Source organism: Caloenas nicobarica, chromosome 3, assembly GCF_036013445.1.
Source record: "Caloenas nicobarica isolate bCalNic1 chromosome 3, bCalNic1.hap1, whole genome shotgun sequence".
NCBI classification, from domain to species: domain Eukaryota; kingdom Metazoa; phylum Chordata; class Aves; order Columbiformes; family Columbidae; genus Caloenas; species Caloenas nicobarica.
This window is the reverse complement of record NC_088247.1, coordinates 12355180-12377518: the sequence shown is the minus strand read 5'-3', so window position 1 is coordinate 12377518 and position 22339 is coordinate 12355180. Positions and strand designations below refer to the sequence as shown.

The following is a 22339-nucleotide window of genomic DNA, read 5'->3' as shown; positions in this document are numbered from 1 at the left end:
ATGGACAAATTGCACGAGACGTTGATAAACATGGAAGACGCTTTGGGTTCGGAGCACTCCGTCTGCTCATCCTCCTGGGACTGGAAAAGCACCGCTGGGACTTTCGAGCTGCACCCCGTCTCGTCTCCACACAGCTTGTCCCCGACGCCTTCCTTCGAATCCTACTCCTCATCCCCTTGCCCGGCGCTGGTGGAGACCCCCTACGGCAACGGCGGTGGCAGCCTGGTGGGCTATGGCCTGGTGGACTTTCCTCCCGCCTACCTGCCCAGCCCCGGGCAGGCCCGGCTGCCCAAGGGCACCAAGGTGCGGATGTCTGCCCAGCGCAGGAGGAAAGCCAGCGAGAGGGAGAAGCTGCGGATGAGGACCCTGGCCGACGCGCTCCACACGCTGCGCAACTACCTGCCCCCCGTCTACAGCCAGAGGGGACAGCCCCTCACCAAAATACAGACCCTGAAGTACACCATCAAGTACATCAGCGAACTGACGGAGCTCCTCAACAGCGTCAAGCGGGTGTAGAACCACCCGGAGCACCCGCCCCGGCACGCTCAGGGTCTTTACAAGCGAAAAAACCAGCAAAATTTCTTCCTCGACAGAGTACGGTGGTGTGGGATGCGAGAGGAGGACAGAGCAAGGGCCACCGTCATACATAGGACGCAACGCTGGAAGGTGATGTAGGATTGCCTCAAATCCTGAGCTGCAGGATGCTGAGACAGAAGTCTTGCTTTTTTATGTCTTTTTTTTTTTTTTAATAATAAGCTTCTAAGAAATATTAAACCTAGTCTGATACAAAAGTAAAAAAAAAAAAAAAGCCAACTGGTCTTCCTAGGATTTATATATCACTGTTCTGACTGATCTTCTGTTTAATAAGGACAATAGTAAATCCATAGGTTTCAAGATGAATTTTAAAAAACTAAATGATGACAACACTATAGGAATATTAATTTGTAGGCACTTTAATATTAGAATGAAGAACATGTATAGTTAGTTCAAGTATTGTCTATTTATCCATGTTTCCACTGTACCTAAAATCAAGAAACCAATTAATAGTGAGAACATCTTTTCTCATAAACAAATAAATATCAGTGTCATAATCTGTATCTTGTATTACATATCTGATTGATAGATAAGTAAAATCTAACAATGACTGCTAAATGTTGGAAATGAAATATAAACAAACTGACATTTTGTATAGATAAATTGCTGTTAAATCCTATTTTTTTTATTAATATATACAGAAGCATATAATAATTCTGTATTTAATGTATGAGAAACCCTTACTTCGATGTCTAGTGAATTATGGAAGACATTTTTACATCAACCACTAGAACAAATAAGATTAGGCTGAGTTATTTTCCTCTTCTCTGACATGAAATAAATTGATTCAGGTAAAAGATGCAAAGTTCTATTCTCAAGGTGTACTGAAACCATAACGTCTCATAAAAAGCTGTTGGATCAGCTGTTTCCTACAGCCAGTAACATTTCTGTAAAACACACACACAAAACCATTCAAAACCCAGACATGAGGACATAGTCTTAATCCTTAACTACTTTGACTTTATCTGACAAGTATCACATAGGTCCCACCACACTGCAGGAAAGAAAAAAAAAAAAAAAAAAGCAGCAAGCTTTGTAAATCTCATTGCAAACTGATTCATAAGACTTGGCTGTGCTGAGGCCAGCAATACACAGAGAGGAGCAAAACCCAGGGCTGTGCTGTGTGGAGTTAATTAAGTCAAATTAACCTCTCCTCCACAGGGAGATGTGAGGCATGGAGAGAGCAGCAGCCAGGAGGGAACAGGCTTGTCTCATTGGGATGGGCAGATCAGCTCATCTGTGTGGGGCAGATGGGTCAGGCTTCTGGGTACATCATACAGCAGAGGATCACAAAGCTAAAACTTTATTGCAGCATTTTTTTTTCCTCTCATTCTGTTTGTTTGGAAGGAAATACAATTGTCTTGGTACATTTTTTTTTTTTTCTCTCCAAGGCTCAGCCTAAGCTGGCTCAGTGCTTTTCTTACACGGTATGGGCATATTGGAGCAATCAGTGTGAAATCTGTCAGTGTCCCAAGAAAGCAGCTACATTCAAATTTATGCAGGTAGCACTGTCACCCAAGATGTAACCACATTTAAGTATATCCTTTATGCTTCTGTTTTGTTTTAACCCATGTTAGATTTCTTACAAGCTTTAGGGGTTCAGCAAGAACAAGTAGAATTCTGTTTTAAAGCCCTATTAAATTGTCAAGCCAGACAAAATTTTTTGCACCTATGAAGAGCAGCACTCATGTCAGCATGGCCTCCCTCAGCATAAACCTGTGCAGCTGGTCCAGATTTGAGCAAAGCAAGCACCACACAGAGGTGGCCAGTGTGGATTATGTTTTGCAAGGGAGTAAAACTGCATGTTGCCTGTGGGATCTTGCACAGAACCATAACTGAGAGCTTGATACCATGTCCTTTCTCAAAGCCTCATTGTCACTGACAGCTGTAAAGGGGCATCTGCTCACTAGCTCTGGCAACCCCCCCAGCAGATGCACAGAAAGAGAGTCCTGTCATCCTGTGATGGGAGTTAGAGACCATAATTTGCAAATATAGTGGTTGGGTATATTGTCAATGCTTGGGAATAATTTTAACCTTATTCCTTAAATCTTCCACACCTGAAATGACAGGTAATTGCTACACTTTTCAGCTCTTTAGCTAGGAAAGCCTACGGGGTCATGGTTAAAGCAGAGGAACAAGAAGTTAGAAAAAGACTCGCTTTTATTGCTAGTTTATGTATTTACCATGGCTGATCATCCAGCATTGCTGCCTCAGTTTACCCATCTGCAAAAGAAGCCTCTGATAGCTAATGGCTTCAGAAGGCAGCTGCTCACAGACAAAGTTAAGCAATGCTGTGTACCTCCCAGCAGGAGGTACCCTGCAGATTTGAGAAGTGGCTCAAGGTCAGCATTTTCACCATCCTGGAAAAAGTGGCAGGTGAAGGCCCTGAACATGGTGGGATGCAGCTAAAGCTTACAACTTGGCTTACAGCTTGTTGGGTTCCTGCAGAGTTCCTCTGTCTCCCTGCAAGTCTTTAGGTTTCAGAAGAACACTTTACTGCTTCTGTGCCCATGAACTAGACCTTGCCTGCGCTTGCTGCTTATCCCCAGAATCCCAGTGGCTGCTGTCATACCTTTAAATACTTCAAGCTCCAGCATGGTGTAGCTGCATCTAAGCTGAGCTTAGGGGATAGCCTGCCCTAAATCATTCCCTGTGCTGCAATAAAATAAATCTCATGTCCAAAATGGAGTTAGTTTACTAGAATAGGTTGTACTTTTGCACTGTTTAATTTATTTGATGCCCTTCCAAGGGATCCCTCCTTTCACCTGTGTGTGAGGGGGGAATAAAAGTGACTAAAGTGTATGAGTAGAAAGTGTAGGGTATATTCAGCCTCCTAGGATCTTTCAGGTTTGTTTCTCCCTTCTCAGAAGGGCAGGAGTTCTTGCTCTACATGACAAAGAGCATCTCTTTAAACTCCTCCTTGTGTAATTCTTCCCCTTGGCATAGACATTTCACTGATCCAGCGGAAATAATCCAAATTATTATATTCTTGATAGTGCAAGTCTTCTTGCTACTAAATGTTGGATTTTGTTTATTTTTCAATAAAACAGAATAGCATCACCCTTCTTCCTCTTGTCTCTTACCTTTACTCCCAGGAATTTAGGATATTTAATTGGTGTGAAAAAGACTAAGTCCCCCACTTGAGGTAATGAAATCTGTCCTTCAGGACTGTATCCAAGATCCATAAAGCTGTACTGAATCCTAACAGGAACACCATAATAATCCATAAAATAGAGGCCAAAAGAGTGGAACCTCAGTCTGAAAAAGTTGCACACGTCACAGAAATAGAGGAAATCTGCCACGTACAATCATCTTCTCTTAACAGAGTGTGTTAACATACATACATGTAAATAAAGTTAAGTAGCGGCCCAACAATCACTAGAAGTCCATAGCTGTGGAATTAAACTCCATCCTGCTTAAGGGACAGAGTTGCTTACCATATTAAAGAGAACGATACAGGAGAGAGAACTGGGGTTAGTCCCAAGCAATGGAATAAACTCTTCTGGCCCAAAGATCTCCCCCTTTTTCAGGTTAGCATGTCACCGAAATTCCTCGCTAACATGGAGAACAGAACACAGGTACTAAAGAAGAGACCACCACCATCAGAACATAGTTTTCTACTGCATTCAGAGTTTTCTCATAAAAGAAATTGGTACATGAAGTCATACTTCATAAGTGATACCGATCATAATGCTGAAAGGCCAGCAAATACTAAAGAGAGGAAGGATGAAGAACATTATAAGATCTCATCTAGAAATTAATTAATTGCAAAGTATTTTAGAATTTCAGAAAAATTCTTGAGATAGAGAAACCTTGCAATTTGCTTGAACTATGGGTCCCTTACTCTCGGTTTGTTGATGAGATGGTTACACTATTCTGCTGCTCCTAGAGTAAGTTGCTAAACGCAATGAATAGGTATCTTGCCTTTTAAAAAGTGCTCCCAGACAAGAAACAAACAACAATAAAAACCAAACAAACTGAAAAAAACACAAAACAAAAAAATACCCCAAAAAACACACACCACCACATTTTGCCAGAGAAAAACATCCCAACCCATGCATATGCTCTCCCTGCCCAAAGGCACTGGAGAGCAGCGCAGTAAAGCAGGCTGAAGGCAAGCGAAGAGATGAATGAGGGGCACCAAGTGATGTGTGAGATGGCCAGACCCCACCAGTTGCTTTTCTGAGCAGCTTTTCATGTTCAGGGCTGTGCCCTTGCCTCAGCTCTGAGTGAATTGCTGAGAGGTGACCAGGGGTGATTGCTTAAAGTTTCAGAAGCCAGAGAAAAGAGGGGCTTTTGCCCCATAGCCATCCTAACCCTTTTATTATGGAAGAAAGAGGCAGGACAGAGCAGGTAGTTATATATCATATATTATATACAAGTTAACTCCTTTAGTGCCATGAGCCAGGCAGGAGAGAGTTGCTGCTGTCACCAGTGTGAGAATAGGCTCCGGGTTTCTCCTCATACCTCAGGGACCAGAGGCTGTTCTGGCACAGCTGGAAGTATATGATGCTGCTTTATTTATCGGAAGGCACACCGATGGAGAGGAGGAAGCCTAGTAAGTAGGGTATTAGTCCAGGATTCAGGACACACACAGCTCTGCTCTCCAAGGCAGGCTTTCCACCTGAATTCAGGGGAGCGACAGCTTCCCTGCCCACCTATAGAGAGTGCAGCAGCATGTTGCCTGCCAGCAGCAGTAACACCCAGATAAACACCCTGAACACAGCAAGGAGGTCAAGTTCCCTCTCAGTGGGAAGGGTAAGTACCTCAGAAAGAATAGTCCCCAGGGATTAAAAGATCACACACGGAAGAATGTCCCTGGGCAAGCCTTGGCTCTGTGAGCAGCAGAGCTCACCCCCGCCCCCAAAACAGAGGGGAGCCTGGGGCCACCCGTCCTCACACACACTGTGCTTTGAAATTCTACACTGAGGAGCACCACATAGGTGCCAAGAGGTTTTATGGTTACACATTTGGGCTGCACATAGGTGTGCTTGGGGGGAAGAAAGCCTCCTGCCCCTTCCTTGGGGGAAGCTGCTTATTTGGCAGCTGCCACAGCTCCACCTCCCCTCTGCCAAGGGATGCCGGGGCCATTCCTTCCAGCTCTGCATAGCAGTAGCTTAAAAACCAGCCAACCAACCCCGCAACCCACAAAACCCTCACCACAAACCAAACCAAACCACAACAATATACATAAACCCCAGCTTCTAAGGAGCCAGTTTCTAACTTTTATTCTCCAACTTATTTGCCGCACAATGACAAACGTTATTGTTGTATGTAATAGAAGGGAAACTCAGTTGTGGAGAAAAGTCTCAGCTCCCAATAAAGCAGCTTGTTTTTAATGAGCTGTAGAAGCTTGGCCCATCTGAAACTCCTCCCTGATTAAGCCCCTGACTTTTTGCTTCTCCACACAACAACAGAAGTCTAGGCTTGCTCTGTTATCACTACACCAAGTACTGCAAGGAGACTAATGCAGCTTAATTATGCTTCAAAACATTTCTAAGCATGTGCCTGTTTGGGATTTGGGAATCTAGCTAACACTTTGTCTTTCTGGACTCACATGCACAAATGAAAGAAGAAATTGTATGGGAGGGACTAGCTGAAGTGTCAAATAGACTTGTGGCAGAAGCCAAAGCTTGAACCAAAGCTTCCCAGGTCATCAGATCATTATCAGAACATATTCTCTTCTGGATAGCAGTAGTTAGCATTTACTCGTTTACTGAAGACATTGAGAATTAAAACAAAAAGTAAAACAATATACCAAAAGAGAAAATTAATTGGGCTATAAAATGTCAAAGTGTCAGTTCTTAATTTTTTTCAGTATTAAACAGTAAATCATTGCTGCTTTAACTCACCAAAACAGTACTAGCCATATCATTGAATATAGACTATAGTAAAAAATGGGAGCTCTACGTTTCTATCAGTGATCAGCTATAATGAGGCTACTTGCAGTACTGACTTACTGCCATTTATTTGAAATGGAAATAACTATCTGTGATACACTTCTGTTATTGTTCCTATTTTCCTATAAAAACAAATCACACCAGACTTCTCTTTTCCCTTAGACTTTTATCATTCACCTGTTGAAGTTGCAGAAGACATTAAGCATAAACAAAAAAGATTGATCTGCTTTCAACTTGTGTTAACAGGGATATAAAAAACCCACCCCAAATACCAGGGGAAAAGCATGTGGTCATAAAATATCCACTTAAAAGGCAGAGAGGTGTTGATACAACACTTGAAGCGGACTCTTTTTTTTCCCCTCTTTTTATATATATATATATATATGTAACCAGGAAGGTAGTTCCTGAATTTTAGTATAAACAGAGACCTCTGAGGTAGAGAGAGTATTACTGTCAAGTCTTTAAAAGATTTTACTGATATTCAAATGGACTTTGTGTCTAGCACGCTATTGGTAAATCTGTCAAGGAGCTTTACATAAATCCTAGTTCAGCCACAGAAGGGGATCTCCCTGAATTTTCCCACATGTCAAAAAGATAAAGGCCCATTTTATCTATTAACATTTCTCATTTTGTTAAATGACACAAAGCAGAACTTTTAGAAGAGCTGAAGAGTAGAGCCACAGTTTGCCTGGGCATCATCTTGCTTTTCAACAGCTCTTAAATCCCCATCAACAGAAAGAATATCAAGATGCTGGCTAATCTTATGAAAAGAAATGAAGGTGCCTTAAATGAGATAGTAAATATCAGGTTTCTGTTCTCAAGTCATGCTGGCCTCAAGTCTTGGTTTGAAGAAAAGGATCGGAAACCCAGGAAGCCACAACTGGGACTGAGTTAACAGCACTGAAATAGGCTGCCCAGCCTTGTGCATGGTTCTCACGGCAGCCCCTGGTTGCTGTGTTTTCCCCCCACAGCTGTAAGGGTGGATAAGGTGGCGCAGGCTACCCAAGACAATCCACACTGTGCTGGTAGAGCACTGTCACAGCAGATGAATGTTGCCGCCAGCCTACCTGGAGAAAACACTGCATGACAGTCTAATTTTTTGGGAGGCAGTCAGCATGCTGTAAGACACACAGGGAAGTCACCTTACCACTTAAAGTGCCCACACTTGCTTTCTGCTAGGTGCATATTATAGGTGTGGCCTTTGATTTCTCAATAGATTGTGCCTGCAGACTGAGGAATAGCAAGTACTTTACCCACTTGGTTAACATAGGGGAAAGCACCAAGCACAGAGTCACTGACTTGTCAAGTGTGCTGTCAGGCTTATAGGTTCTGCATTTTCCTTCCCATTCCCATGCTGACATATTTACATCCATTCTTCAGTATCACAGCTCCATGGATTTAGTCTTCAGCTACCACAGGAGTAACAAGGTAAGACTCTTTTAGCACAGTAGCCTCCTCTATTGGAAAACACTCTTCATGAACAGCTAAGGACTTGATATGTGCCTCATCAGGAAGCCCACAGATTTTTTTTTTCCAGAAATGACAGTAAAAGACATCTACTACAGATATGCTTAGCAAGCAACTGGAAGACAGACAAGACTTACAACCACGAGCTTGTAATTACAGCACAAACTGTTTAGTGGGATCTCTATGCAGGTATTATAGCAGAGCTACAACATTTTTTGGACACCATGCTTTTTCACCAGGTGCAAATAGATTCACAAAATTGTTTCTTGTTTAAGTTAGCCTTCACTGAGATTCTCTGTAATATAATTCTACTTAAAGTTAAAAAGCAGACACCCGCTATTGTATCTTTAGCCCTAAGGGATAATGATTCATGCTAAGCAACGGCTGTCCTTAGAACAGGAAAAAACAATATTGAATCTGAGCTGTTTTCATATCACTGTTGAGATGCAAATAAGAAACCAAGAGCATTTCCTCCCATTAAGAAAAAAAAAAAAGGATAATCTGACAGGAGGTCCTAAGGATCATGTTCTCTAGTAAGGAAGATTTCTTAGCACTTTGTTGATAGAGTCCATGAATTATGGTTACTGCTACTACAAGTCCTCACTAAAAGCTTTTTTCCTTCACTGACTCAGCTAAACAGTTACTACTGCTACCTGTGTGTGATTTCCCCCAAACTAGGGAAGGCAACTTGACATTGGATCTTACAGCAGTATTGTGGCTCTGCACAGTTTACAGCTTTTCTGTCAATAACCACTACAGGATCAAATATGTTCATCCCCATCTTGCTCTGAAAAAGACTCTCTTACTGACATTAAGCTCCCTGCAACCCTTTGTTCAAACTGAAGATATAAAAAAAAGGCTAGAAATGATTTACAATTGACTTCACACCTGTTGCCACCTTCCTCCTCCCTACCCCAAAACAGCTGCTTCCAACTGCAAAGTGACTGGACACAGGTTTTGAATGTGTTAGCTAAGCAGACTAGGTCAGATGCAAGTCACACAAAAGACAAGGAGTTTGACATTGTACACACTGACTTAAAGACACATCCATACTGGTTAGCTAACCCTTTTTTCAGTAGACACCATCAACATATTTTCCCAGTAGATGCTTCTGAGATGTCCTTACTTGTACATTTGGGCACGCTGTGCTTGCTTAGGCCACTTAACTACAGCTTCATAAAACTAAATAGTTCTTGTTTGGTCTCTGCCAGAAGTCAGTGTCTTCACCTACAGGGAGAGGAAAGTAATACAGAAGTCTGTTATGTTACAACAGCAGTGTGCTTGGTGTTTCAGTAGTGTAATTTTAAGATTGACACCAACCTCTGCTAGTTGTTCTCCTTCCTAACAAGTACTGCTCCAGATGACGCTTGCCCGTGTGGATATGGTTCTGCACTGCGGTCTAGTGGGACATTTCAACTTTTAATTTTCTGCACAGCACGCTTTAGGACAAGCAGTCTGTCACCTGACACAGCTCCTGAGAACATGTGCCATATTGCTGAGCAAAGATTCAGGATTGCCCTGAAAAGAGCCCATTTTCTTACCAACTCTGTGTCTCCCAGGATTGCATCTCCTTGGACAAAGAAAGTCTGAAGTCTTTGTCTGCATAGTGCTGCATATCATCACACTACAGTGGAAATACAGCTACAAGACAAGAAAATTCATATTATGCATAGGGGAGTCTTATCTGGCAAACATCTGATTGCGTACTGACCCCAAAGGAGATGGACTGAACACCGCTAAGCGGCTGGTCATTATTTACTACTCTCATAGCTTTGTACCTTCAAGAAGGTGGCTAGTAGCCCCAAGCAGCACCTGGCCAGCTGAGGCTTAACACAACATTTGCTGCGTGCACCACTCCAGGCTCGCATATCGGGACTGCCAACAGCATGACAGACCATGGAGACATCTCACCTGCTCTTGTAACAGAGTTGTGCCTTGTACAAAGGTGAACATCATCACTTCGAATCTCTTTAAATGCTGAGGAAATTTTACTCTGAGGCTATAATCAACTTTGTGGAGGACAGTTCTGTAGGAGTCTTTGCTGTTTTCACACCTTTTTGGGAAAGTGAAAGAAAAATGGAATTAACCTTAAACCTTCATCACTTCAACCAGATCTTTAAACAAAGCAAGAAGGTGAAATACAGAGGAGCTTCCCTCTCTCTGGTTTCCTTAGGCCATAGGGGTATGGACAGAGCCTCCCCAATCTGTGGTGCCTGCCTCTGGCCACAATCAGGATTGTTTCTTTTTTTTCTTTCTAGCAGGAAGCTGTCAGTTAGAAGCACTTCTGACCACCAGAAGGCATAGCAACTGTGCCGGCACCAACATGTTCTCCACAGCCTAGCAACACTCACTCATCGGGACAAAACAATGCATCCAAGACAACTTCTGTCCTCTTCCCCTTTCCTCCCACCTTGTGTAAGGGACCTCGTGCTGACCAGTTACCCAATCCAGGAGGGAAGGCCTCCTTACCCATTTATAAGGATGGGCCACTGTGGAAGGCTGTCCTGGCTTTGGGAGTTCGTAGCCCAACAGTCATCCAGGTTTAGCTCCAGTCTCTCATCTTTAGGCTGGAGCAGTTCAACTTCAAAATACAGTGCCTCTCTCAGGTATTTTACCACAGGATATTCCAGTTTCTGGTAGGGCTCTGAATAAGATTTCTCTAGAAGAGATTATTGATGTTAGTTTCCTTTTTACAAAGTAAGCATTCACAAGCTTTCTGCTTCATTCTTTCCACCATCATTTACTCTGGCACAGTAACACCGTAACCTAGGAGAGTGTATGTAAGTCAGCACATGGGGACAGAATAACAGTAAAGTAAGAACTGGCAACGAAAGCAAAGATCTGAACTTTATTCCTTAGCTCTGAGGATTCAGAAGCACGACACTCCTGCAAAAACCCATTGGAGCAAGATGCTTATTTAAAACTGTCTCTATAAAAGGTACTTGGAAGAAAAAAAAAAAAAGTAAAAAAATAATCAGGAGCACTCCAGTCACAATGAGGATTTGATTCAGGCTTCAGTTAGCCCATTCTGCTAACATAATTATTATTTTATAGCAGTATTGCATGTAGCTGCCTTCTTGGACATAACACTGACTGCAATAATCGTAACCTAACTCTGCTTAGCAACACTTAGGGATTTGATAGGGGAAAGAAGCTGGTATAACACCCGCTACGCAAAACTTCTAGCATGCCCAGGCCAAGCGGGAAAATGACACTTATGTCAGGATGACACAAGTATCTGTCTGATCCACTATAGATACCAGGTTTATTGCATTCTGGAATGGAAAACGTCTCTTAGAGGCCTTAAAGGAGTTTCCAGTTCATCTTTGGAGATATTCGAAAGTCATCTGATCATGTTCCTGGGCAACTTGCTCTAGGTGGACCTACTTGAGCAGGGGAGTTGGACAAGATCACCTTCAGAGGTCCCTTACCACCTCAACCATTCTGTGAAGTCTAATCATGAATGTTACCTTTGAAAAGCTTCATTGAAAGATCAAGAGAGCCAAACCCTGGCTTAATACTGGGTGGTGGGTTCTTCTTAGATTCATATTGGACATCAACAGTCTGCTTGACTGCATACAAGCATGCAAATTTCAGTCTGAGGGAAGAGGTTTAACATTAGATTTTAGAAACCAATACACCATGGACAACCTTCTTCTAGGGAAGGACACTTACTGGTATACTGGTGTATCATTGCCAGGTCTGAAATAGAGTACATCGTTTTCATATGTCATAGTTGTGCTATTGAACTGAAAGATACACATCGTTACAAACAGGACAGTTACATTAGCGTTTACTTTGGTTTTGACACAATATCCACATCCCTTCACTTGACTGGCAGACTGCCCTGAGCAGAGTACACTTAGGAATAGCCAGAAATTACCAGCCAAGAGCCCCGTGCCTACTGAACTAAAACTGACAGCTATACCATAGTCAAGAACAAACAGTTTATTAGCTAACAATACCTTGAATATGACATAACACTCCAGAAAGGTAGTGCACTGGGTCTGAGAAAAAGACATCTATTGTTTACATTGACAAAAACCAATGTATGGCATGAGATGCAACACTTGTAGAAGCATGCTGCATTTGTGGTGACCTGAATCTGAGCATGAACTGATCTTTTGTTATTTTATCTGTTTTCTATTTATGTAGGACGTGGGTGGCAGGAAAAAAAGATCCACTCTAATCTTAGGCCAGGTACTCATCAGCAACACCTCACCAGCTTCTGCAAGGCATATGAGTATCTCTCAACAGCATAATCTCACATTCAAGTCCATTACTAAATAATTCAGGGATGTCAAACCAGAGGTGCTTTCTGAAACTAGACTCTAACCTTGAAAACAATTTCTACCAAATAAGAACTTCTGCCCAACTGAATTTAGTATCCTCAGGAAAAGAATGTAGATGTACTACTAAACAACGCATCAGCTGTGACCTTCTTGCAGCTGCTGCTCAATTGAACCTCTGCCAGTTCTAGTAACTATCCTACCCCAATACAAAGTAAAGTTCACATTACTAAGCCCCTACCTTTCTACTTGTTCCACAAGTGTTGACATTGAATTTGAAGGTTGCGGTCTTCTCTGTCACTAGACTGGGTTTGCACCGTCTGTCCCTCAAAACAAGCAGGCTGGTGTCCAGGTCTGCAATTCCTGCCACTTTTACTGCAGTAATAACCACAGTGCCATTGGGCAGGCACTCTGAAAGAAAAAAATACGTTTTCATATAAATCCAGACTCGGCCTCCTTTATTTTGTAGCCTAGCACAAGAAAGAGGTTCTGTCTGGAATTGCTAGCAAGGTTTTTTGGCAGCTTACAAGGACTGAGTTTTCAGCAAGACTCTGATCCGTACTCACGCCTGATTTTCTTCAAGCTAACTACCAGTAGATTGTGAACTACCTGGACAAAGTTGGTAATTCCACTTACCCTTCTCCACCTAGAAAATCTCACCTTCTCTCAAAAAGGGTTTTCTAGCCAAAATATTCAGTACATTCCATACTGATGAGTAGCTTTAGAACAACTAATTTATATGCTGACCCTCCCCCCACCCAGCAAAAAAACCCCAAAAAGACAAACAAAAAAACCAAACCCAAAACATTCAACCCCCAAACCAGCCATAAAAACCTTTTTACAAAGCTTCATAAATTTGAAGGTGTGAGGGAAAGTAGAATTTCCCACCTCCTTCCTCCCCGTCCTGTAATAGAGAAGGTAGTTACTCCAATCTGCAATTTGACTTCCCTGGTAGCATTTTACTTTGCAGGAAATCTGACAGGCAAACAGAATATCACACAAGTAGAAACTCCAGAAACATTTCAGACTGCATGGACTTGTGTGACTTAGTTATGCAGAGCATTAACAGCTAATCCCCAACATGTTATTACGTATTAGCGCTGAAGGTGAAAATCTGCAGGAAACTGAGAAATCCCTCCTATTAGCCAAGGTGTTGCCATCCTTCAAGGTTAGGTGGAGTGAAGCCTTTATTCCAGAAGTATGAAAAACCTAGAGATGATAATCACAGGTTAAACAAAAGAATAAAGACAAACTGTTCAACTGCAGTACTCAAAACCTAAGAGGGCAGGTTACGACACGACAAAGGATATGGCGCTTGATCAAAGTCAAATCCACAGAAGAGACTTTTTTTAGTTTAGAAGCCAACACAATGAGATTTTTCAGTCATTTTGCAATAGAATGTGATACAAAATCCATTGCATTTTTTTTTCTTGTCTACTTCTGCCAATATTAACTAAGGGAAATTGAATCATTCTTCCAAGGGCAGAAAATAGTCCTCCATTAATCCTCCAAAGCTTACTTCAAAGGGAAGTTTTATTTCACCTTCAAGGACATAGCATATCATGTTCATATCTCACAGCCATAACATGCCTTTTAATTGCTACATGCTGACATCCTTACCTCATAGTTCAGATGGGAAGAAAGGAAAGGAAGAGAGATTGCCAAGTGAGTGCCATTGTCCCTCAGGCTGTAGTTGTACTTCTGTGCAGCCTCTGGGGTGAGGTTCCAGTCTGAGATGAAGGGCAGCCAGTTTTGGTCCACATTCCCATGAGTGATAACGAGATGAAGATTCCTCCCATCACAAAATCCTCTTGCACTGGGTAGTACTGTGATACAGTCAAGAGTCAGCCAGCATGCTAGCTGCCATCAGAGTTTAATAGGGCTATTTAAGTCTGACAGTATCCCTGGCTGAAACTAGCTCAGGTAACAGCTGAGTTTACAGCCAGGTTGGTACAGTTTTGCCCAAGTCCCACTAGTTTACCTGCATCTTTAACAGCTGACACTGCTATGACTGGGACACTGAAGGTGTCACTTGTTGGATGGGTTATGAATGCAAGTGTGACATTCAGGGTGTATGCTCTCATGTCCACTTTCATGTACTAGGAAAATCACATTAAAAAATAATTAAAAAAATCAACAAGTGATATCTTCATTCTATACCATGGTATGCTGCAGTGTCTTAGTACACACCTCTTTCTTAATGCTTGGTGCATCAAATGGGACTTGGATTACATAGGCTTTGCTTCCATTAGCATATTTGATCTCATATGTTCGATATCCATGCTGAACAGCTTCAGGTACAGCAACAGTTGCTCCAGCAACGGTTAAGTTCACAAGCTCCACATCTGGGAGGAACATTCCCACTGTCACATTCATTAGCCTTGCACTCAGATTGGAGTCTGAAAATGACGATAACAACATTATGCTCTTTACAGTACAAAAACCTTCAGAAAACTCAGTGTTAGGCTACTTACTGTTCATTATAACAAGTTCTACTTGTTCAAATGGTGTTTCTATTTCCTTGATGATCGTATGTTTTGTTAGTCCCCATTTGTTATCTTCCCACTGATGTTCCAAGAACAGGTTGATGGTATATTTTGCCCCATGCTGTCCATTGCTCACAGAAGTCTAGAATGTCGAATCAACACCCTTTAGTATAACATGATTTTACATTAAAATTGTATTGTACCATCTCAAGGGCAGCTAGAGATACAGCTCCAAACAATTGTCCTCAGCTCAGGAACTATGAACTCTTAAGTAGCACTTACTGTATTCCTATGAGTTTAAGTTCTCAGAATACTCAAAAGACTTCCTTTAGAAAACTGCCTCTCATTTTGAAGTTTCGAAGCAGCAGGGGACTATTTCACCAAAGGGCTCCTTCTGCAACTTCCTTTGAAGTTCAGTTGTTACAACATTTTCCAGGATTCAGTTCACTCCAAGCAACTATATTACTTATATGTCTAGTCTCAGCCCATCAGGTATCATACAGTCTTGTGGACAAATGGGTTGTTCTCACTCTTAAATTGTTTGTGTAAAATACAACAGAATCCACACGTGCTTTACAGTCCAGGTAGCATTGTGTCCAAGGAGCCTGACATTAGGACTAAAAGATGAAAGCTCTGTGTTAACCTGAAGAAGGAGACTAATCAATAGATCTGTATAGAATTCTGTCCATCTGCACTTGTAAGAATAAAAATTCTTCACGAAGTGATGCTGACAAGAGCTGGTTTTGGTTAGGGCTTTTGGAATATTTAATAGATCTTTTCTTCCCCCCACCCCCTCATCCTTCATTTGGAAGGAACAAGATGAAGAATTATTAAAAAAAAAAAAAAGAGAAAGGAAACAAAGTCTGTTGTACTTAACATAAGTCACTCACCTTGTAATAGCCACCTTCTGCACCTATTGGTATCTTCACTGTAATTGCATTTAAGTCATTCAATAACACATATTTTCTGGAAGCCATTTCTTTGGCAGAGAGTTTGCGTAGATCCACACCAGCTTCAACAAGCACATCCTTAAAACTAGTAGTTGCAGTAGAGAGCGGTTGAATATATTTTGGAACAGTCCAGATGATTGTTTTGTTAGTGTAGTCCACACCATCTTAGGGACAAGATATGAAAGGCATCAGCTCATTACTCTAGTTGCAAGTTGGTCCCTGTACATTGAAGCACTGGAATAAGGTACTGCACTTCTCACCTACAGGACATGCCACAGAAGTATCCACCATCAGGATCATCCATCGCTGTTTGTAAAACATACTTGATCTCACTGCAGAAAAGGTAATTCCCTGAGCCTGTAGGAAGGGATCTGGTTAGACATCCACAGCCTGGCAGCTTGCTGGGGCAGAGTGAACATACCGACCTCGAACAGCTGAATTGACGCAGCAGTGTGTGGTATTCGCAGCAGAACCCTGGTGTCCGTGGTGTGGAGTCCATAACCTGCACTCCAAGCATCACTTACAAGCAAAGCCTTTTTTTCCTCTGGCTGATGAAACACTATTTGCCATATTGAGGCTCCTTGTGCTTTTGCCTATTCAGGAGAATTCATCAACAGTTTAAACATGCTGTTCAAAGTACCAGATTTACCACATTGAACCATTTACTGTATTAATCTGTCCAGCAGTTTTGTTGCATTATTCTGAATACTGCTAGTGGGATATCCCTCCAGCTTTCACCCTCCCTCCCCCCCCAAAACTCTACATATTAAGAGCACCAGAGAATAACTGCACTGCTGCATTACAAATACAGGGTCCAAGAAGAAAAAAGCCTATCCACTGCTCACTCCTGGACCAGGAGGTCTTGGATAGGTTTTGTTACACAGTCCCTCACCTGGGGAATACTTCATTTATAGGGTTTTTGAGAAATCAATTTCCATTTCTTCTTTGGAGACATAGTTTACAGCTGTCTGTATTTCTAACATACAAAATCTCTACTAAAAATACTTGGTACAGAAGTTCTGCTCTTCCTACTTAAGTGCTTTCTGAAAGGACACTTTGCACCATGTGGGCATAGATTAGAAAGATGGTTGTGCCAGACTAGGAAGAAAATCTGTAGTTTTACCTCTGGAAAGGCAAAAGTCCAGTCCTCAGGTTCATCTTGAACGAAGTCTTTTACAGTCTGTGGAACCTCTCTTCTGACAGAAACCTGAAGGGAAAAAGCTTCTGTAAGGGCTCTGCTGATGGCACATGTTTTCTTGTTCTCAACACACTACAAGTTCTTTTTCAAGAGAGCAGCATTTCCTAGAGGGATGGTTTCCTCCCACCAAGTAAAAGATCATGGCATAAGATTCCATCATGCATGGTGCATTATCTATAGTCCACTTGATTTCAGCTTCGTTTTCCACCTATCTTCCTGCTTCTACTTCCAATTAACAACAGGATTTTGTTCTTGACTCCCATGTCCTCTTCTAAGAAGAGTCCTCCTTCACCTCTCTTCTTTTGTCCCCAGCAAATTCAGTAAGGAAGCTTCCTTCAGAAAGAATACATTTCTGTTACCTCAAACAAGATTTGTTGAGGCAACATTCAGCAAGCTCAATCTATTAGCTTAACCTTTTGAATACCCTGTCGAATTTATTGGCTGTTAATGTTACAAGCAGGCTATATAAGCATAATATAAATGCATCACTAAACTCAAGATGCATGCTGTGTATTCACTAGTGAGTTGTTCATGGCAGGGCATTCAAATTCCATTTTTAATACACATTCCTAGCATCTAATCAGCTTCAAAGAGAGCATTATCCAGTATTTACCTCCTTACCTTACTTTAAGTACTTTCCCATAAGTACTTCTAGCACTTACCTCCATGTAGTTACTTTCACATAGTAACTCTCTGGTACTGCAGAGACTATAAGGGCAACTTGCATTTTTCAGATGAGTTCTGACATTTTTCATATCAGGAGTAAGAGACGATTTGATTTGTATAGTTACTGTGAACACATCTTTCTGCATGGGCACAAGGAACATTTGCTTGTTAAACTGGTTTTCCCTAGATAGGCACCACCTATCCTTGTGACCTAAAAGTAAATTACAAAACCCACCCACCAGCCTCTGCAGGCTACATGCATATAGATGTATAGCTACATAGCAAAATAAATACTTTAAGGAGCAGCTTCAACCTTTCACATAGCCCCAGAACTGGACAAAAAAATGCTCCCTAAAATACAGCTGATCTTGTGTTTTATGACATAACATGAGTGAGCAAGAAACACAAGCAGCCAAAGCTTCTGAGCTTTTACTCTAATGTCTATCAGACACTAAATATTAGAGCAGAGCGCAACACAGCTTCCAGGCAGAATTCCCTATTCTTCTCTGAGAGAGAACAGTTGCCCTTCAAGGGTGCGTGTGATATGCTTCTTCATGGGTTCATCTGTAGGCCATTCAAGTATCAATACTGTGAAATATTCTCAGATCTCTGGATACATTTGAGGAGAATTAAATCATTTTCTGCTAACAGATGTTCAAGCCATTATGACACTTCAGTTAATACCTATCAATAATTTTGTTGTCTTTCACATAAAGGTCATATATAACAGAACTCTAGTCAAAATGCCTGTAACAGACTTACCTCTAAGTGAGAATGGCAGCTTAGTGCAGAAGCACGGAACTCGATGTTACTCCAATTGCTGTAAGTTATTGAATAGCCACACTGTGATGCCATGGCCTCATCTAGCTCCCAGGCTACGCCAGATTGATCTATGGGCAATTAGTGCAGAGCAGTATTAATGAGTATAGCTCCTGCTCTGCAAACTCCCTCAGCAACCTGCCCTTGCCATAGGGTTCAGCTGACTCTGCTTCAGTACAGCTCAGCTTCATGCCCTGGGCTCAGACACAAGAGAGAACTGCAAAGTGGTAGAAAGAGAGTTGTAACAAAGTCTGTAAAAAGGTAGAACTGCAGACAGACGGACAGGGAATGCTAGCAGCCCAAGGATTGAAGTAGAGAGAGAAAAAAACCAAACACACAAAACACCCACACACCAACATGGATAGATATTAAATCCTAAAGGTGCAAAACCCCTAGTAAGCACAAAACAGTCAGTTAGGTCATCAGTGTCAAAGCTGTCAGAATTGACAGGTTAGCAACATCAGGAGCCTGATCTGTGGCTGCCAGAGGCCCATGTTTCTCTCCAATGCTTGCCTGGCCAAGTCTCTTCAAGGGTCTAACCAGTATGACAAGCACACTAAAGCTCAGCTTGGATTTTTCTAGGCTACAGAACTGTCTGTGGGCTTTTTTTTTTTTTTTAATCTCTCTCTTCCAAAAATAATTGTTTTATACTTTCAAGCCGTACATATTCCAGAGTGTCTTTATGTATGGATGCAGACACCTGAACAAAGAACATACATTAAGTAGGTTTTTACACAAGTTTAAGACTTTGGACCAACGGATGTTTGGTTATAAACTGTATCTAGTTAGCTAACTAGCATGGAGAACTAGTTCAAGGCTGAGTTTACATTTTATGCATAGAATCTTACACCCGATTATGCTTATAGCCTAACAGTTCTCACTCTGCCCTTTCAAGGCACTCCGTGATGCGTTTCACTCAAATGCATGACTTGTTGATTACCAAGCCTGTAGCCAGAGGCCCCAGCTAGTTTTTCTTAACTTTGTTAAGAATTTATATGCCTTCACCACATCCCTTAGCTAAAGCAAAGAAAGTGGAGAGCTACAAGTTCAAAATTAGTAGCGTAGTGCCAGCTTCTGATAGTGAATTTTCAGAACAGTATTAGTATGTGCTGTAACTGAGAAACATTTCCACCAGGAAGGAAATCCACCAGCATTAACATGCCTAGAAACTACCATGTGCATTTTGAGTCCAAAGACAACCATGATTAGACTTCATATTGCTAAGTTAACACTCAACGAGGCTATAAGATAGGTTGTACAGAAATAAAGGTAGCATTTGGCTGTTACTTACAATGACATGCAATCTACTAAACACTGATCTTAGCAAAATCCAGGGAATTCTAGTATAGGAGGACTTCAGAGGATTTTAACATTTCACCATGTGTAATTTTCTGTTCAAGTTCTTCTATATCAACTTACCAACAACAGAAAAAGTTAAGTATTTGCCCTCAAAATATTCAGCACTCAGTGTTATACGCAAAAGGTTCCCCAAGCACTCCGAACTCATGAGTCCTGTGTTGAATATATTGAAAGGCTAGTAAGTAGGGCAGTAAAGGTATTATAACATACAAATGGAAATTTGTTACTTCTCAGACTGCTTTATAAGAAAGTCAGTGTTGCAACAGTCACATTATAGCACTCCTGGCCAGAACATGTTAGAATTTTTTTGGTTTTGTTTTTTAACCAGCAATACTGCTCTGAAATCAGTATTCCAATAGTAACTGTCTGATCAGCAGGCAATGCTACTTGCAGCAGCCAGTCATGGAAAACAAATTTCGGAACATGGACAACAAAATACTGAATTGGCTGCCCCAATCTGAACACCTTAGATAGAATAAAACAGAAGAAGAAAGTTGAGAAAGTCCTCCCACCCTCACGAAAAAGAGAGAAAAAAACCCAGAAAACCCCAAATGCCACCCAATTGAAATAAAAAAAAAAAAACAAAGAAAACCCCAAAACCACACACACCTACTCACAAGAGGAGCCACAAGCCAACTCAGGATGGAGAGCAGCCACATCACCTACCCATTAGCCTACCCTGTTCACTTGTCCAAGTACCAGTACAACCAGCTAGTTGGTTCATGCTGGGAAAGGACCACACAGGAGCAAATGGAGCAAACTTGAGAAGCTCAAGTCCCAAGCTATCACACAGCATAAACCAGACTGCAGCTGCCAAACCTCTTTAAGGCAGGAAGCAGGTACAAACTGTTCTAAATGTAGGCCTAAGGACCAGAGAACACTTTTCATTTGACATATATTTCTACTAAACAGATCTATGGCATAGTGAGCTAATGCCAACTAGACCTTTTATAGTAAAAGTGCATTTCAAGAGCTGAGAGGATCCTTCTTCCTAGAGAGTTCAGCGCTATACTGTAAGTTAACCAGAGATGGAACTCCCACGTCAGAGCCGGTCACACTACACAACATCAGCCAGATGCTGGTGAATGTGGCCTTATTCTTCCCATATTCCAAGCTGCCAACTTGATTCAGTACAGAAGCTATATAATTGCTCCAAGCTGGATAATGGATAAAACCTCCTCCAGTATCTTTTTACTTTGATCTTTGGCAAATGCTAACATGCTGATACAGCACCTGCAATATGTAGGGCAGACAATCCCAGAACCAGCTCTCTATATCTGCTGTTCTGGGACCAGCTCTGGTTTTTAAGCAAGAAGTTAATATGGATAGCAGCTTTGGTTAAAAAAAACCCATTTCTTCTCATGAAAAGCACCAATATCTTTATAGCATTTAAAAGACCTTACATACTATATGGTCAATAACAATAGCTAGGCTCAAGAAAACAAGAACAAAGATATAGTCCCTATTAATTCATCAGTGCTTGTCACCACTATGAGGAAAGGTAGAAACATTTGCTTAATATGATGGTACATAAACCTCAAGAGTTGCTGTGAATAGTTACCATTAGACATCTCTATGTTTAGAGTTTCTCAGAAAAGCGTGCAAATACGGCTGCTACAAGAGCTTCAGATGCTTCTGAAACACACACACAAATATCACCTGTGAAAAAGCTTGGCAGTTGACATAAGAAAGCAGTTTACGGTAACATTACCTGATTGCTCTTGGGTCCATGTTTCAGAGATTAACATCCCTATTAGTAACAACCTGTAAGAAAAGACAGGGACTAGCAACAGCTTCACCTCTGATGAGAGCTTGCCAACAAACTTCTATGCTCAGAACGTTCCAGTCTGGGTATTAAACTATTCTCAAGTTTAGAGCTACATGTTTAGATTTAGAAATTGCAAAATAGGACTTCTTTGGTTACCACTAGAAAGCTAGGAAAGGTAAATCAAAAACGTTAATATATTTGGTACCTTAAGTAAGACCATTTATGTTTATTATCCATGAAGCTCTCACCTGTGCATCAGACTCAGCTCCATTGCCCATTTTCTCATCCTCTACCTGTGATGCTCGTTCTTTTATAGTTACACACAAACAAAAATTGCCTTCGTTAGCTTTGCCTAGGAGTCAAAGTCTTTCTGACTCCTCAGCATCTTGGGTTAAATTGAAAGGTTGCCACCTTTATACTGATGAAACTCATTTTCAGCTGTTTACCCTCCTAACTGCAGACCTATAATTCTTGTCACCTGTTCATTTGCTTTACTGATTAAATCTGCTCCTACCTAGGTTTGGTGTTTGCTTGCTTGCTTTTGACTAGCAGGTTGTTAGGGAGCAGTGGGATAACTGGTGCTGTTCTGGTAAAGTGCGTAGTAATTCATTGTTTCAGAATTACTTCTTTTCACCCTGTCTCTTCTGTAGAGGGTTTTGAACAGCCTTCCCTGGATAGGTGAAGTCTGGCACTGGGAAGTGTGTAAACTGCAGCTTTACAGAATTGTAGAATGGTTGAAGTTGGAAGGGACCTCTGGAAATCATCTAGTCCAACCCACCTGCTAAAGCAGGGTCACCAGAGCAGATCACACAGGAATGTGTCCAGGCAGGTTTGAATGTCTCC

General features: G+C 41.6%; 2 protein-coding genes across 2 annotated transcripts; one reads left to right on the top strand and one right to left on the bottom strand.

Moving 5' to 3' along the window:
* MSGN1 (mesogenin 1) lies at positions 1-516 on the top strand. Its single transcript, XM_065632849.1, has one exon. It carries the CDS (start codon positions 1-3, stop codon positions 514-516), a length of 516 nt encoding a protein of 171 aa, XP_065488921.1.
* A 1722-nt stretch (positions 517-2238) lies between these two features.
* On the bottom strand, positions 2239-21767 carry LOC135986515 (uncharacterized). Its single transcript, XM_065630516.1, has 22 exons — positions 21745-21767; positions 21440-21492; positions 19789-19881; positions 18313-18440; positions 17547-17690; positions 16810-16893; positions 16112-16279; positions 15947-16043; positions 15627-15850; positions 14725-14878; positions 14441-14649; positions 14232-14349; positions 13871-14076; positions 13342-13459; positions 12492-12661; positions 11637-11710; positions 11432-11559; positions 10431-10620; positions 9873-10014; positions 9503-9602; positions 9295-9360; positions 2239-2312 (listed from the first exon to the last, which is right to left on the bottom strand). The coding sequence occupies exons 1-22, from the start codon at positions 21765-21767 to the stop codon at positions 2239-2241; spliced, it is 2763 nt and encodes a 920-aa protein (XP_065486588.1).
* Between the last annotated feature and the right edge of the window lie 572 nt (positions 21768-22339).

Coding starts and splice junctions, on each gene's coding strand:
- LOC135986515 (XM_065630516.1), bottom strand. CDS start 21,767: ATGGAGCTGAGTCTGATGCACAG. Junction 13,460..13,870: donor CTTCCCATCTGAACTATGAG/GTAAGGATGTCA, acceptor TATCATCTCTAG/GTTTTTCATACTTCTGGAAT. Junction 12,662..13,341: donor TTCACCTTCAGCGCTAATAC/GTAATAACATGT, acceptor TTTTTCTTTCAG/AGTGCCTGCCCAATGGCACT.
- MSGN1 (XM_065632849.1), top strand. CDS start 1: ATGGACAAATTGCACGAGACGTTGATAAACATGGAAGACGCTTTGGGT.